Genomic DNA, 15,733 nt, shown 5'->3' on the forward strand with positions numbered 1-15,733 from the left:
CAGTGGAGTGCTATTCTGCAACACAAAGGAACAAAGTACTGATACTTGCTGTTAGTATAGATGAATCCTGAAAACACTAAGTGAAAGAAGCCTGTCATAGAAGACCACATATTGTGTGATTCCATTTATACAAACACACGTTGCATAAGTCCATTTATAGAAAATGTCCAGGGGCGCCTGGGTGGCGCAGTCGGTTAAGCGTCTGACTTCAGCCAGGTCACGATCTCGCGGTCCGTGAGTTTGAGCCCCGCGTCAGGCTCTGGGCTGACGGCTCAGAGCCTGGAGCCTGTTTCCGATTCTGTGTCTCCCTCTCTCTCTGCCCCTCCCCCATTCATGCTCTGTCTCTCTCTGTCCCAAAAATAAATTTAAAAAGTTGAAAAAAAAAATTAAAAAAAAAAAAAAAAAAAAAGAAAATGTCCAGAGCAGCAAATCCACAGACAAACAGATAAGCGGTTGCGGGGGCAGATACATGGTGACTACCTAATGGGTACAGGTTTCTTTTTGGAGTGATCAAAGTGCTCTTCAATTAGTGTTGTGAGAGCTACCCAAATCTGTGAATATACTAAAAACCACTGAATTGTACACTTTTTTACATTTTTTTTAATGTTTATTCATTTTTGAGAGAGAGGGGTAGGAGTAGAAAGAGACAGAGACACAGAATCCGAAGCAGGCTCCAGTCTCCAAGCTGTCAGCACAGAGCCCAACGCAGGGCTCGAACTCACAAACCATGAGATTATGATCTGAGCCGAAGTCGGATGCTCAACCAACTGAGCAACCCACGTGCCCCAAACTGTACACTTTTAAAGGGGTGAACTGTGTTGTATATCTTAATAAGGCTGTTTTTAAAAATTGTGTGTAGTCAGGGGTACCTGGGTGGCTCAGCCCGTTGAGCATCCAACTTCAGCTCAGGTCATGATCTCATGGTTCGTGGGTTCAAGCCCCACATTGGGCTCTGTGCTGACAGCTCAGAGCCTGGAACCTGTTTTTAGATTCTGTGTCTCCCTCTCTCTCTGCCCCTCCCCTGCTTGTGTTCTGTCCCTCTCTCTTAAAAAATAAAACATTAAAAAAAAATTTAATAAAAAAATTAAAAATTATGTGTAGTCATTCTAAATTTTGATTTATACTAATCAGTCTAACCCTCATATGAAAACTGAAGTTTTTTCTTCAAATCAGGTAGAAGACTTAGAAATTTTAGGGCTCCTAGGTGGCCAGCAGGTTAGGTGTCTAAGTCTTGATTTCAGCTCAGATCATGGTCTCACAGTTTATGGGTTCAAGCCCCACATCAGGCTCTGTGCTGACAGTGCAGAGCCTGTTTGGGATTCTCTCTCTCCCCCTCTCTCTCTCCCTCTACCCCTCCCTGCCTCTTTCTCTAATAAATAAAATTTTAATTAAAAAAAAAGAAAAAGGGGCGCCTGGGTGGCTCAGTCGGTTGGGCGGCTGACTCCGGCTCAGGTCATGATCTCGTGGTCCGTGAGTTCGAGCCCCGCGTCGGGCTCTGTGCTGACAGCTCAGAGCCTGGAGCCTGTTTCAGATTCTGTGTCTCCCTCTCTCTCTGACCCTCCCCCGTTCATGCTCTGTCTCTCTCTGTCTCAAAAATAAATAAATGTAAAAAAAAAATTAAAAAAAAAAGAAAAAATTTACATTCCATGTATAGTAGCTCCTGTATTGTGACATATAATTTCAACTTCTCTCCTAACAACTGAATTCTACTCAGTCCTGAGCCTTCAGCGAAAAAAATCATAATAAACAAAGCTCAACACTACTTACAAAATCTATGAATTTGAAACTTCTAAGTTACCTCACTCCTTCTTCTACAGTCATGTCATAAATCCTTTACAAAAAAAAACACAAGGTTTTTTAGCCCTTACCATATCTTAGGCATTGTCAAGAATTTCATATTCATCTAATCTTTAGTAAGTCATCTCCAATTTACCACCAAAAGAAAAAAAAAAAAAGACATTTTAAAGATGCTAAGGAACTTGCCTAAGATCACACTGCTAAAGTTCAGAAGAGCTAAGATTTGAACCCAGATTAGGAGTCAGACTTGCCTATTGACATCAAGTAAAAATTATAAAAAAAACAACAAATACCAACAGTGCGTGGGTGGCTCAGTCAGCTGAGCATCTGACTTGATTTCAGCTCAGGGCGTGATCTCACAGTTCGTGAATTCGAACCTCAAGCTGGGTTCTGTGCTGACAGAATGGAGTCTGCTTAAGAGTCTCTTTCCCTCCCTCTCTGCCCCTCCCCCACTGGCATGCGCTCTCTCTCAAAATAAATATATAAACTTAAAAAAAACTAGTATCTGGGGTGCCTGGGTGGCTCAGTCGGTTAAGCGGCCGACTTCAGCTCAGGTCATGATCTCACGGTTCCTGAGTTTGAGCCCCGCGTCAGGCTCTGTGCTGGCAGCTCGGAGCCTGGAGCCTGCTTCAGATTCTGTGTCTCCCTCTCTCTCTGCCCCTCCCCTGCTCATGCTCTATATGTGTGTGTCTCTCTCTCTAGAAAAAGGAATACACAATAAAAAAAAAATTTTTTAAGTGATAGTTTAAAAAAAAACGAGTATCTGAATATTTGGAACTAACTTACGTGGCTCATCAAGGCCTCAGAGTGGGCACTTGTAAAACTGCTAACACTGTTTAAGATCAATTATACAGATAGGGCAACATTCTGGATAAATACTAAGGTCAGGATATTGATTGGATATTTATGGAAACCTTCCTGCCCCAGAATAACAAACACCCTTACTTCCTGGCCTTATATTCACTTAACTGCACCCATGCAAGTTTCAAAAACCGGGCTTCTAGAGACATTGCAGCTTAACATAGTACTGACTTTAAACAAAACAGATTTAGATTCACCTCTTCATTTCTACCTATTTGCTTTAGGACAACTCACTTTACTTTCCAAATAGTTTCCTTACTTTTGGAATACTTATCTTGTAAAACTGAGGAATAGGTAGGCAATACTTAGCTGAATACCTGGCTCAGAGTAATAATTCAATAAATAGTAGCTGTTTTTATTATTACTTAAATGTGACACCTAACCTTTTTATTAAAACAAAACAATATGCAACAACAGCACTTAAACTTGTCAATTCAAGAGGACAACTACTATTCTTCAAGCAAAGTTTACTTTTTCATAGCTTAAGTAATATTTTTTATAAATTTTTTTTAACGTTTATTTATTCTTGAGACAGAGACAGCGTGTGAACAGGGGAGGAGCAGAGAGAGAGAGGGAGACACAGAATCTGAAACAGGCTCCAGGCTCTGAGCTGTCAGCAGAGCCCGACGCCGGGCTCGAACCCACAAACCGTGAGATCATGACCTGAGCCGAAGTCCGACACTTAACCAACTGAGCCAGGCACCCCTAGCGTAAGTAATATTTTAGGGGCAGCTGGGTGGCTCAGTTGGTTAAGTGTCGGACTTCGGCTCAGGTCATGATCTCACGGTTCGTGATTTCGAGCCCTGCGTCCGGCTCTGTGCTGACAGCTCAGACCCTAGAGCCTGCTTCAGAGGATTCTGTCTACCTCTCTCTCTCTGCCCCTCCCCAACTCACACATGCTCTCTCTCACTCTCTGTCAAAAAAAATAAACATTAAAAAAATTTTTTTTAATATTTTAAAAAGCTCACAGAAAAATCTGTGGACACCACCAAAAAAAAAAAAAAAAAAAAAAAGAGGGAGAAACAAATCTACCATAATCCTACAAACCCCAGAACAACTTCTGTTAAATTACTGACCTCCTTAAAAGCTCTTTGTGGGGGAACCTGGGTAGCTGAGTCGCTTAAGCGTCCAACTCTTAATTTCAGCTCAGGACATGATCCCAGGGCCATGGGATCAGGTCCGGCGTTGGGCTCCACACTGAGCATGGAGCCTGCTTAAGATTTTCTGTCCCTCCCCTTCTCCCCCTCTCTCCCTCTCCCCCCCTCCCTCCCTTTGCCCCTCTCCCCTGCTCATGCTCTCAAGCTCTCTAAAGAAAATTTTTAGGGGCCCCGGATGGCTCAGTCACTTAAGCGTCTGACTTCGGCCCAGGTAATGATCTTGCAGTCCATGAGTTCCAGCCCCGTGAGTTCTGTGCTGACAGCTCAGAGCCTGGAGCCTGCTTCGGATTCTGTGTCTCCCTCTCTCTCTGCCCCTCATGCTCATGCTGCTCATGCTCTGTCTTTCTCACTCTCAAAAATAAATAGACATTAAAAAAAATTTTTTTTTTAATTTTTAAAAAAGCTATTTGTGGAATGATGTGCTTCGGAAGGCAAAGAGAGAGTCATTCAAGACCCCTTTCTCTTTATTTCATTTGCCAATTTGAATTTCTGTAAGATATACAGGGAAAAGGAGAAGGAACAAAACAAACAAACAAAAAACATAAAAGAGCCAGTCATTTTATCTTTCTTTTTGGGGTTAAGTTTTCATATTGGTAAAGTTTTGAACTATCAGATAAATGAGATTTGAGGAGTGTCTGTAAAGTTGTTCCTCATTCTCACCCAGACTCATTATTTGCTTGTAACTTGAGAACTGCAAATAAATACAAACTGGTCTTCTCCATATTTATCCACTAAGGAATTAGTCATTTTTATGAAACACCTATTACAAGGAAAGAAAACAATCATTAGATGATTAATGGATACACATTATGGCCTGAGTAGAGAAAAAAGGTACCCAACAAAAGGCCTTTTTCCCCAAGGAGCTTCTACTGTGGGAATCCAGGGAACTCCAGGCAAAGAAAAAAACTTTTCCAGTTTAAACAAAATAAATGCTCAGCCTGTTAAATAACCAGATCTCATCACTTGCAGTGGGGAAATGAAAGGGCCATATCAATGAGAAAACTAAACGGTAAAGGTTAATGTCTGGAACAGAAAACAAACAGGAAATATTTTAAAAGGCCAAAATTGCAAATACAGATTAACGGGGTATGAAATTACATGCCAGGCAACGCACCTGTTAAAAAAAGAGGAAGAGACTATATACAAAGTCTTAAAAATTCAGCGTTTAACACTATTTTCTGCGCCGGCATGCTGTCCAGTAGAAAACCCGGGTCCTAGCTTAATCCAAATTGCTCAGTACTTAATTTAAGTGGGCGAACTACTTAATCTCTCTGACTCAGTTTCTTACTCTGCAAAATGGGTACACCGTAGCTGTGTCGTGGGTCTGTAAAGAATTTTGCACAGATGCTTTGGAATTCCAAAGTGCTGTACAAATCAGAGCATCCTCTTTCTCCTGCACATTAATTTGACAGGAAATTTATTTCGTAGACGGGAATAAGTTATTTCAGATACACGGATGCTGAAAATGTACTGAGCAGGGTGGAATAAGTTCAGGCGAAGACAATCATGGAGTTTTAGCTGAAAACAGGTGACACTGCATCAGAGGACTGAAAGTACACACAGTGGTGGACAAAAAAATGCAAAACTGGAAGACTTCACACAAACCACAACGTGTTCACATCCACACACACTTTATCGATTAACAAGATAACGCCACCGGTATTAACTGTAAACCACTTAAGAGTACTCAGCAATGACAGCTGTCCAAACGCATCTACCAGTCAGTACCCCTGAGGGCGTGCGTTTTAACCATAGCTCTTTTACACACTACCACCTAACAAGATCCACTTTTGAAAAACACACTTAGCAACTTGCCAAAGACACTAGCATGCTCTGCCTTTCTGATTGCTAAACAAACCTGCAGCGTGATGGAGATAAATCAAGTGCGTGGTTAGCATTCTTCTAAAAACTAAGATACAGGAATTGGAACTCATCCGCTCGAGGTCCAGAACGTCTCACAAACCCCCATGCGATGTTATTTTTAGTTGTTAGCCAGCGATCGCGGAAAAGGGAACGAATCCTCCCAAACTGCGAAGGGCTTTCTACACTCCTCGATTCTTAAACTAAATGAGCGAAGTAACTGGCGAGCAAATCTACCCTCGATCAGGTTGACTCCTCTGTACTCACAACGAAGAGACTTGGAAGTACCCAGAACGGGTGCTAACGCCGGCGGCGCGGGGCCCCGCCGCCTGCCCCAGGACGCCGGCACGGTCCACGCCGCCTTCCCCCGCGCGAAGGGCCGGCGGGGGCGGGCCGGGGGCCCCCGAGGGCCCGGCCCCAGGCCCGCCACGTCCGGCTCCCGCCAGCCGCCCGGCCTCCCTCCCGGCCCGCGTCGCCCGCCGCGCTCACCGCGTTCTTCTTCTGCACCATCTTGTCCATCTTCTTGGCAATGCGGACCACCTCGTCCTCCATGGCTTCGGCAGGTCTTCCCCGCGCCCAGCCCGTCTGGGTCCGGAAGTGGGCGAAGCGGGGGCCGAGGGGACGGCGGGACGCGAGCCTAGGCGCGCGGCGAGCCCCCCACAGCAGGCCCGGGCCTAGGCCCTTCCTCGCAAACCAAGGCCGCGGCGGCGGTGGCGGCGGCCGAGACAGCGACTCCGCCCCCGCAGGCAGCTCCAGTCGAGCTCCGCGCGCGCCGCTCAGGCACTGCCAATCGACGGCGGATCGCTGGGAACCCGCGCGCCGAGGCTCCCGCCAGACGGGCGTCGACCGAGGCGCCGTCAATGAGAAGAGGCGCAAACGGGGCGGGAGAGCTTCCCGCCAGGCGGTTGTAAAAGTCTGCAGGAGGCGGGGCCGAGTTTTGCCGCGCGTGCGCTTCCGGCCCGACCGCGGCGCCGGGTGAGCTTGAGAGCCTGCGGAGACCCGGGGGGCTTTGAACTGCGGCGGGCGTGGGGGACGGGATGTTGGCGGTCTTTAAAGGCGGTGGGAGCCCGACCCTTTTTTCCGTGGGAGGCGGCTACCGTGAAGAGCAGAGCCCCGCCCAGTTTCCCTAAATAGTCTCGTAAAATACGGACTTGATCTTTTTAAGCGTCCCCTTTTTAAAAGTCAACTGGTTTGTAAGCTGCCGAAGCACCGAGACCCAGTCCGGCTTGTTTTCAGACTCAGAATGTCGAACACAGTATTTGAGTAGAGTTGAATGATACTTGACAGAAACGTTCTCAAAAAAGAAATAAGGCATCTCAACTGCTTCCAAAGATCAGTGAGGAAGTTGACATCCTTAATTTAAGAGTTATGACTAACAACACAAAGCCAACGTAGAAAATTGAAATACCTATGTTACTAATACTGGAGAGTATAGGCTCCTTCAGTAGGTCTTTGCCCAATTACACGTTTTACTACCAACTCATGCTACTTGCAGACATATCCCCACACCAGATTTAACTCTCAAAATGCGCCACCTGGTAATGCTTTTTCTATACTAACATGACAGATGTTTTTTTTCCTACTTCTAGCTCAGTTATTTGGGGAGAAGAGGCATTTGACTTTTCCCCCTTCTGTTGATTTCATGTATTTCTTTTCTTTTTTTTTTTTTAATATATGAAATTTACTGTCAAATTGGTTTCCATACAACACCCAGTGCTCATCCCAAAAGGTGCCCTCCTCAATACCCATCACCCACCCTGCCCTCCCTCCCACCCCCCATCAACCCTCAGTTTGTTCTCAGTTTTTAACAGTCTCTTATGCTTTGGCTCTCTCCCACTCTAACCTCTTTTTTTTTTTTTTTTTTCCTTCCCCTCCCCCATGGGTTTCTGTTATGTTTCTCAGGATCCACATAAGAGTGAAGCCATATGGTATCTGTCTTTCTCTGTATGGCTTATTTCACTTAGCATCACACTCTCCAGTTCCATCCATGTTGCTACAAAAGGCCATATTTCATTTTTTCTCATTGCCACGTAGTATTCCATTGTGTATATAAACCACAATTTCTTTATCCATTCATCAGTTGATGGACATTTAGGCTCTTTCCATAATTTGGCTATTGTTGAGAGTGCCGCTATAAACATTGGGGTACAGGTGCCCCTATGCATCAGTACTCCTGTATCCCTTGGATAAATTCCTAGCAGTGCTATTGCTGGGTCATAGGGTAGGTCTATTTTTAATTTTCTGAGGAACCTCCACACTGCTTTCCAGAGCGGCTGCACCAATTTGCATTCCCACCAACAGTGCAAGAGGGTTCCTGTTTCTCCACATCCTCTCCAGCATCTATAGTCTCCTGATTTCTTCATTTTGGCCACTCTGACTGGCGTGAGGTGGTATCTGAGTGTGGTTTTGATTTGTATTTCCCTGATGAGGAGCGACGTTGAACATCTTTTCATGTGCCTGTTGGCCATCCGGATGTCTTCTTTAGAGAAGTGTCTATTCATGTTTTCTGCCCATTTCTTCACTGGGTTATTTGTTTTTCGGGTGTGGAGTTTGGTGAGCTCTTTATAGATTTTGGATACTAGCCCTTTGTCCGATATGTCATTTGCAAATATCTTTTCCCATTCCGTTGGTTGCCTTTTAGTTTTGTTGGTTGTTTCCTTTGCTGTGCAGAAGCTTTTTATCTTCATAAGGTCCCAGTAATTCACTTTTGCTTTTAATTCCCTTGCCTTTGGGGATGTGCCGAGTAAGAGATTGCTACGGCTGAGGTCAGAGAGGTCTTTTCCTGCTTTCTCCTCTAAGGTTTTGATGGTTTCCTGTCTCACATTCAGGTCCTTTATCCATTTTGAGTTTATTTTTGTGAATGGTGTGAGAAAGTGGTCTAGTTTCAACCTTCTGCATGTTGCTGTCCAGTTCTCCCAGCACCATTTGTTAAAGAGACTGTCTTTTTTCCATTGGATGTTCTTTCCTGCTTTGTCAAAGATGAGTTGGCCATACGTTTGTGGGTCTAGTTCTGGGGTTTCTATTCTATTCCATTGGTCTATGTGTCTGTTTTTGTGCCAGATTTCATGTATTTCATTTCATTTTTAAATTATCTTCCTATTATTGATTCCCATCTTACATTGTAATGAAACTATATGACTGGGAAGTAACTGGTTCTAAGGTATTTGTTAAGATTTGTCCATTTTTATAAATATGCTATGTGTCCTGAAAAAGAATTTGTATTCTATAGTAGCAGATAGGAGGTGCCATATAGGCTCATCAGCCACAACTTAATTTTAATGTTCAAATATTTATATCTCACTTTGTTGTATTCTATTCATGAATGTATAAAAATCTTCATTTATGATTGTGGATTTGTACGTTTACTTTAAAAAAAATTTTTTTTATGTTTTATTTATTTTTGAGAGAGTGAGACAGAGCACAAGCAGGGGAGGGGCAGAGAGACAGGGAGACAGAATCCGAAGCAGGCTCCAGGCTCTGAGCTGTCAGCACAGAGCCTGATGCGGGGCTCGAACTCACAAACCGCAACATCATGACCCGAGCTGAAGTCGGACACTTAACCGACTGAGCCAGCCAGGCATCCCTGTACATTTACTTTAATAACTGTGATTTCTGTTTTTCCCCAAAGAATCAGTTTGTCTTTACTGCGGTAAAACACACACAATATTGTCAAATGACAAAACTAGAACAATTTAGTAACGAGCTTGCTATCCTTTATCCTAGAGAAAATAATCCACCGATGGGGGGACTAGACTGCCTTACAAGCAGTGGAGCACAGATCCCCAGGGATCTGGGACAAGAGCGAGATTTACAGAGCACTGAAGAGGCAAAGAGGGAACACGTCCTGATTGACTAAGAGGTAGGAGATTTCCTTATAAACATAACAGGTCCTGTTTTCCAGGCTAAGGTAGGCTAGCTAAAGCTGAGTTGAAAGATTGTGATTGGTGTAGGCTAGGTTTCCTGGACAGGTGTTTCCGTGAAGGGCACGCTGACTTTGATTTGTGACTTAGGCAGGGGTGGCCCACATTTTGTGTCTCCCTATATACAAATGACTTCACCAACATAAAATGTACCGTTTTAACTAATTTAAAATGTGCAATTCAGTACCAACTAGTGCAATCACGACGTTGTACAGCCATCACCACTAGTTCCAAAAAGATTTCCGAAAATGTCACCCCCCAAAAAGAAACCCTGTACCCTTCAAACAGGCATTCCTGATTTCCCTGTCCCAACTCTTGGCAATCGCTAACCTGTTTTCTATCTCGATGGACTTGAGTATTCTGATCCTTTCATATAAATGAAATTATACAATATGGGACTTCTTGTGACTGGCCTCTATCACTTAGCATAATGTTTTCAAGGTTTATCTATGGTGCAGCTATTTCATTCCATTGTATGGCTGAATAATATCACATTATATGGCTAAACCACATTTTATTTCCTTCATTCATTGATGTACATGTGCATCGTTTCCACTTACCTTGCACATTGTGACTTGTGATAGCGCTTCTATGAATATTCATATACAAAATTTTGAATTCTTTTCAATATGTACCTGGGAGTGGGTTGCTAGGTCTTAGGGTAATGATTTAATTTTAAGAAATTGCCATCTGTTTTCCCCAGCAGCTGCACCATTTTGCATTCCCATCAGAAATGTACTAGGGTTCCAATCTCTCCATATCCGCTTGTTTTTGTGCATATTTTTTATTCTAACCATCCTAGTGGGTGCCAAGTGGATTTTAACTTGCACTTCCCTGATGACTAACTGTGCTAAGCATATTTTACTGTGCTTGCTGGTCATTTGTACATCTGGAGAAATGTGTAACTCAAATCCTTTACTCAATGTTTAATCAGGTTGTCTTTTATTGAGTTTTAAGAGTTTTTTATATTTTTCCGACACTAGACATCAGATATGATTTGCGAATATTGTTTCCCATTCTGAGGGTTGTATTGACAGTGATCTTTGATGCACAAATCTGTTCAGTTTTATCGAAGTCCAATTTATCTGTTTTATTTTGTTGTTTGTACTTTTATTGTCATATCTAAGAAACCATTGGCAAATCCAAGGCCATGAAGATTGCCATTGCCATTTAAACCAGATTAAGTCTTCCGATTCATAAAAATGGAATGTCTGGGGAGTTGGTTGGTTCAGTTGGTGGACCATGTGACTCTTGATCTCAGGGTTGTGAATTCTGGCCCCATGTTGGGTGTAAAGATTACTTAAAAAATAAAAAATATTTCAAAGAAATGGGATGTCTTTCCATATATTTAGATCTACTTTAATTTCTTTTCACCATATTTCGTGGGTTTTAGTGTACAAATCTTTTACTTCAGTTAAATTTATTCCTAGGTATTTTATTCTTTTGAATGCTATTGAAAATGGAATTGTTTTCTTTTAACTTTTTTAACATTTATTTATTTTTGAGAGACAGAGCACGAGTGGGGGGAGGGGCAGAAAGGGAGGGAGACACAGAACACCAAGCAGACTGTAGGCTCTGAACTGTCAGCACAGAGCAAGACTCAGAGCTCAAACCTACCAACCCTGAGATCATGACCTGAGCCAAAGTCAGACGCTTAACTGACTGAGCCACCCAGGCGCCCCTGGAATTGTTTTTTTTAATTTCCTTTTCAAATTGTTCATTGCTAGTGTTTACAAATACAAGTTATTTTTGTGTGTTGATTTTGTATCCCGCAAATTTGCTGAGTATATTTAGCTCTATTTTTTTTTTTTGCGGGGGGGGATTCTTTAGGATTTTCTACATAGTAAAATTATTTCATCTGGGAAAGACTTTTACTTCTTCCTTTCCAATCTTCATGCCTTTTGTTTCTTTTTCTTTTCTTTATTTTAAGTAGGCTCCACCCCCAGCCTGAGGCTTAAACTCATGACCCTGAGATCAAGAGTCTCATGCTGTACAGAGCCAGCCAGGTGCCCCTATTGCTTTTTCTTGCTTAACTGATCTGACAGAACTTCCAATACAACGTTGAATGGAATAGTGAAAGCAGAAATCCTTCTCCTATTCCTGATCTTAGAAGGAAAGCTTTCACCATTAAGTGTGATGTTAGTTGTGGGGTTTTCACAGATGCTCTTTATCATGCTAGGGGAGTTTCCTTATTCCTAGTTTGTTGAGCATTTCTCTCTTGAATAGTTGTTACATTTAGTCTAGTGCTTTTTCTGTGTCAGTTGAGATGATTATGTCAAAATCTTCCTTCATTGTATTAATATAGTGGATTATACTGAGTGATTTTCTTTTTTTTTTTTTAATTTTCTTTTTTAATGTTTATTTATTTTTGAGACAGAGAGAGACAGAGCATGAACAGGGGAGGGGCAGAGAGAGAGGGAGACACAGAATCCGAAGCAGGCTCTAGGCTCTAAGCTGTCAGCACAGAGCCCAACGCGGGGCTCGAACTCACGGACCGTGAGATCATGACTTGAGCCGAAGTCGGACACTTAACCAACCAAGCCACCCAGGCGCCCCTGAAAATCAAAAACATATGATTTTCATATGTTGAATCATTCTTGGATTCCTGACATATATCTCACTTGATCATTGTGTATAATCCTTTTAATATGCTCCAGGATTGGGGGTGCCTGGCTGGCTCATTTGGAAGAGCATGGGACTCTTTCTTGATCTTGGGGTCATGAGTTTGAGCCCCATGTTAGGTATAGAGATAACTTAAATAAATAAATATTTTTAAATATACATATATATGCACACACATATATATGCTCCAGGATTGTGTTTGCTAGTATTCTGTCAAGGATGTTTGTATCTATACTAATAAAGGAAATTGGTCTGTAGTTGTCTTTAAATGGCTTTGATATCTGGATATTAGCCTCATAAATGCATCAGGAAGTGTTCCATCCTCTTTTGTTTTGAAAGAGTTGAAAAAAATTAGTGTTAAATCTTTAAATGTTTGGTAGAAATCTCCAGTGAAGCCACCTGGTCCTGGGCTTTTCTTTGTTGGGACGTATGGTTACTCCTTCAATCACTTCTAAGTTTGTCCAGATTCTCTATTTCTTCTTGAATCACCTTTGTATGTTTGTACACCTTCTTGAGTCACCTTTGTAAGGTGTATGTCACCTTAGTGTGTATGTTTCTAAGAATTTTGTTCATTTCACCAGACTATCTAAATTTTTTATGTACAATTGTTCATAATATTCTCTTATGCAACTTGCATGCAACATCTTTCCATTATTTGACTTTCAACCTATTTATGTCTTTGGATCTAAAGTAAAGCGATCTATAAGATATCACATGGTTGTATCTCTTTTTTAAAAATCCATTTTACCCATCTCTGCCTTGTAATTGACTAGCTGAATCCATTTAAGATAAATTACTGGTAAGGAGACACTTATTTCCTTTCTCTTTTATCTTTTTTGTTCCTCAGTTCCTCCGTTACGGCCTTCGTGATTGATTTCTTTCAATATACCATTTTTACTCCATTCTCACTTCCTTTTCTGCATATTTCAAGTTATTTTCTTAGTGGTTACTCTGGGGATTACAATGAACTTTTAATCAACCCATTTTATTGAGAGACTTCAGGGAAAAGTTAAAGGGCTAGGAGGACAATTAGATCCAATGTCCTCGGTCTGAACAGGATCTCCCCAGCTTCATAGTCTCTGAAAGCACAATTTACATTTTAAAATTATAGCATTCTAGTTTTAATAATCCCAATTTAGCTTCAATAGTATACAAATGTTTTACTCCTAAACAACTCTGTCCTTCCCCCTTTATGCAGTTGTTACATTTACAAAATGTGTGTCCAGTAACCTACATTTATAATTAATATTTTATGCATTTGTCTTTTTTTTTTCTTTAACACTTATTTATTATTGAGAGACAGAGAGACACAGAGCATGAGCAGGGGAGGGGTAGAGAGAGGGGGAGACACAGAATCTGAAGTAGGCTCCAGGCTCTGAGCTGTCAGCAGAGAGCCCGACGCGGGGCTCCAACCCACGGAGGGGCTCGAACTCACAAACTGCGAGATCATGACCTGAGCCGAAGTCAGTCACTTAACCAACTGAGCCACCCAGGCGCCCCGTGCATTTGTCTTTTAAATGATGTAGAAAAAAAAAGTGAAGTCACAAACCAAAAATATAATAATACTGGCGTTTATACTAATTTACGTAAGTACCTTTACTGGTGTTTTTTTATTTCTTCATATGGCTTCAAGTTACTGTCTAGTGTCCTTTCATTTCAGCCTGAAGAACTTCCCTTAGCATTTCTTTAATGCAAGTCTACTAGCACTGTGAACTCCCTTAGCTTTTATTTCTTCAAATGTCTTAATTTCTCCATTTAAAAAATTTTTTTCAGTGTTTATTATTTATTTTTGAGAGAGACAGACAGAGCACGAGTAGGGGGAGGGGCAGAGATAGAGGGAGACACAGAACCCAAAGCATGGTCCAGGCTCTGAGCTGTCATCACAGAGACTGATGCAGGGATCAAATCCATGAACTGTGAGATCATGACCTGAGCTGAAGTCTGACACTTAACCGACAAAGCCACCAAGGCACCCCTTAATTTCTCCATTTTTGAAGGATGGTTTTGCCAGATATAAAATTGTTCATTGACGTTTTTTCTTTCAATACTTTAAATATAACATCCTACTGCTTTCTGGCCTCCGTAATATGTGTTGAGAAATTAGCTGTTAGTCTTATTGAGGAAACTTGGACATGATGAGTTGCGTCATTTTTGATGCTCTCAAAATTCTGTCTTATGACAGTTTAATTTCAGTTCACCGAATGTATAGATCTTTTGAGTTTATTCTACTTGGAGTTCGTTGAGCTTCTTGGACGTGCGGATTCGTGTCTTCCAGTAAACTTGGTGTATGTCAGAAGAAAAGGGAATTGCCATTTATCCCTTCAAGTATTCTTTTGGACTCTTTTCTCTTTCTAGGATCCTCATGATGTAAATGTTGGTACATGATGGTTTTCCAAAATTTCTTAGGTTCTGTTCCTTTTTCTTCATTCTTTTTCCTGCTCCTCAGACTGACTAGCTTCAATTGTCCTGACTTCAAGTCTGCTGATTCTTCTGACTGCTCCAATCTGCTATAGATTCCCTCTAGTGAATTTTCATCTCAATTATTTTTCTTTCAGCTCCAGATATCTATTCAGTAACTTTTTATAATTCTTATCTCTTTATTATTGATATTCAGTATTGATATGGACATATTGTTCTTAATCCTTTGTCCATTATTTACTTGCGTTCTTTGAGCATATTTAAAACTTACGGTCTTTTTCTACTAAGTCCAATGTCTGAGCTTCTTCAGGGACAGTTTTTGTTAATATTCTTTTATTTTATATGTGAATGGGCTAGAATTTCATGTTTCTTTGCATGCTTTGTTTCCTGTTGAAAACTTGACATATTGAATATTACAGTGTAACTTTGGAAATCAGAGTTGTTGCTGTTTGTTGAGGGTTACAGTTTTTGTTGTTGTTTAGTTGTTGTGTTTGATTTAGTGACTTTTCTAAACTCTTTTCAGTAAAGACTAAATTCATTATCATGTGTGGTCACTAAGTCTGTTAGCTTACTCTCCACCTAGTGATTTAACAGTGATTTCCTTCAATGCCTAGAGACAAAACAACAACAACTCCCAGTGTTTGCATCTGGACTCTGTGTGTGTTGGGCATGCTTTTAACATTCAGTTGGGCAACTTACAACTTTGCCTTTATTTTCACATCTTGCTTTCCCAGGGCATCAAGATCAGCCAGAGATGAGAGCTTAGAGCATTCTCAGGTATTTTTAAGCATGCATCTGCCCATATGTGCACATGGCCTCCTACATTTCCAAGAATCGTGGAATCTTTCCAAGCTTTTATTCCCCAGGACATCTCATTCATTCCCTAGCTTTTTCTTCCCAGGCTTTTCAGTGTATCTATTTTTTGCCCCAACTTATATCCTTTTCCCCAGGTGTTAGCGGCTGGTTCATTTGCATTTAAATATTTTTTGAGCAACATCCTCCACATAGCTATTTCCCCAATCTGAGAGAGTTTTGACTTAGGGAAGGAAGGAAGGAAGGAAGGAAGGAAGGAAGGAAGGGAAAAGGCCTTTATGTTAG

The 15,733-nt window shown here is 41.6% G+C and overlaps 1 protein-coding gene across 1 annotated transcript in view; it reads right to left on the reverse strand.

Annotated features, from left to right (window-relative positions):
• TCEA1 (transcription elongation factor A1) overlaps positions 1 to 6,520 on the reverse strand; it is a 43,245-nt gene extending 36,725 nt beyond the window's left edge. The window contains exon 1 of the mRNA XM_078441561.2: positions 6,165 to 6,520. Within this exon, the coding sequence (XP_078297687.1) occupies positions 6,165 to 6,227 (63 nt within the window). The 5' untranslated portion in view covers positions 6,228 to 6,520. The remainder of the gene's footprint in view (positions 1 to 6,164) is intronic.
• Between the last annotated feature and the right edge of the window lie 9,213 nt (positions 6,521 to 15,733).

This window comes from Panthera onca, chromosome F2 (assembly GCF_046562875.1).
Source record: "Panthera onca isolate mPanOnc1 chromosome F2, mPanOnc1 haplotype 2, whole genome shotgun sequence".
In the NCBI taxonomy this organism is placed as follows: Eukaryota; Metazoa; Chordata; class Mammalia; order Carnivora; family Felidae; genus Panthera; species Panthera onca.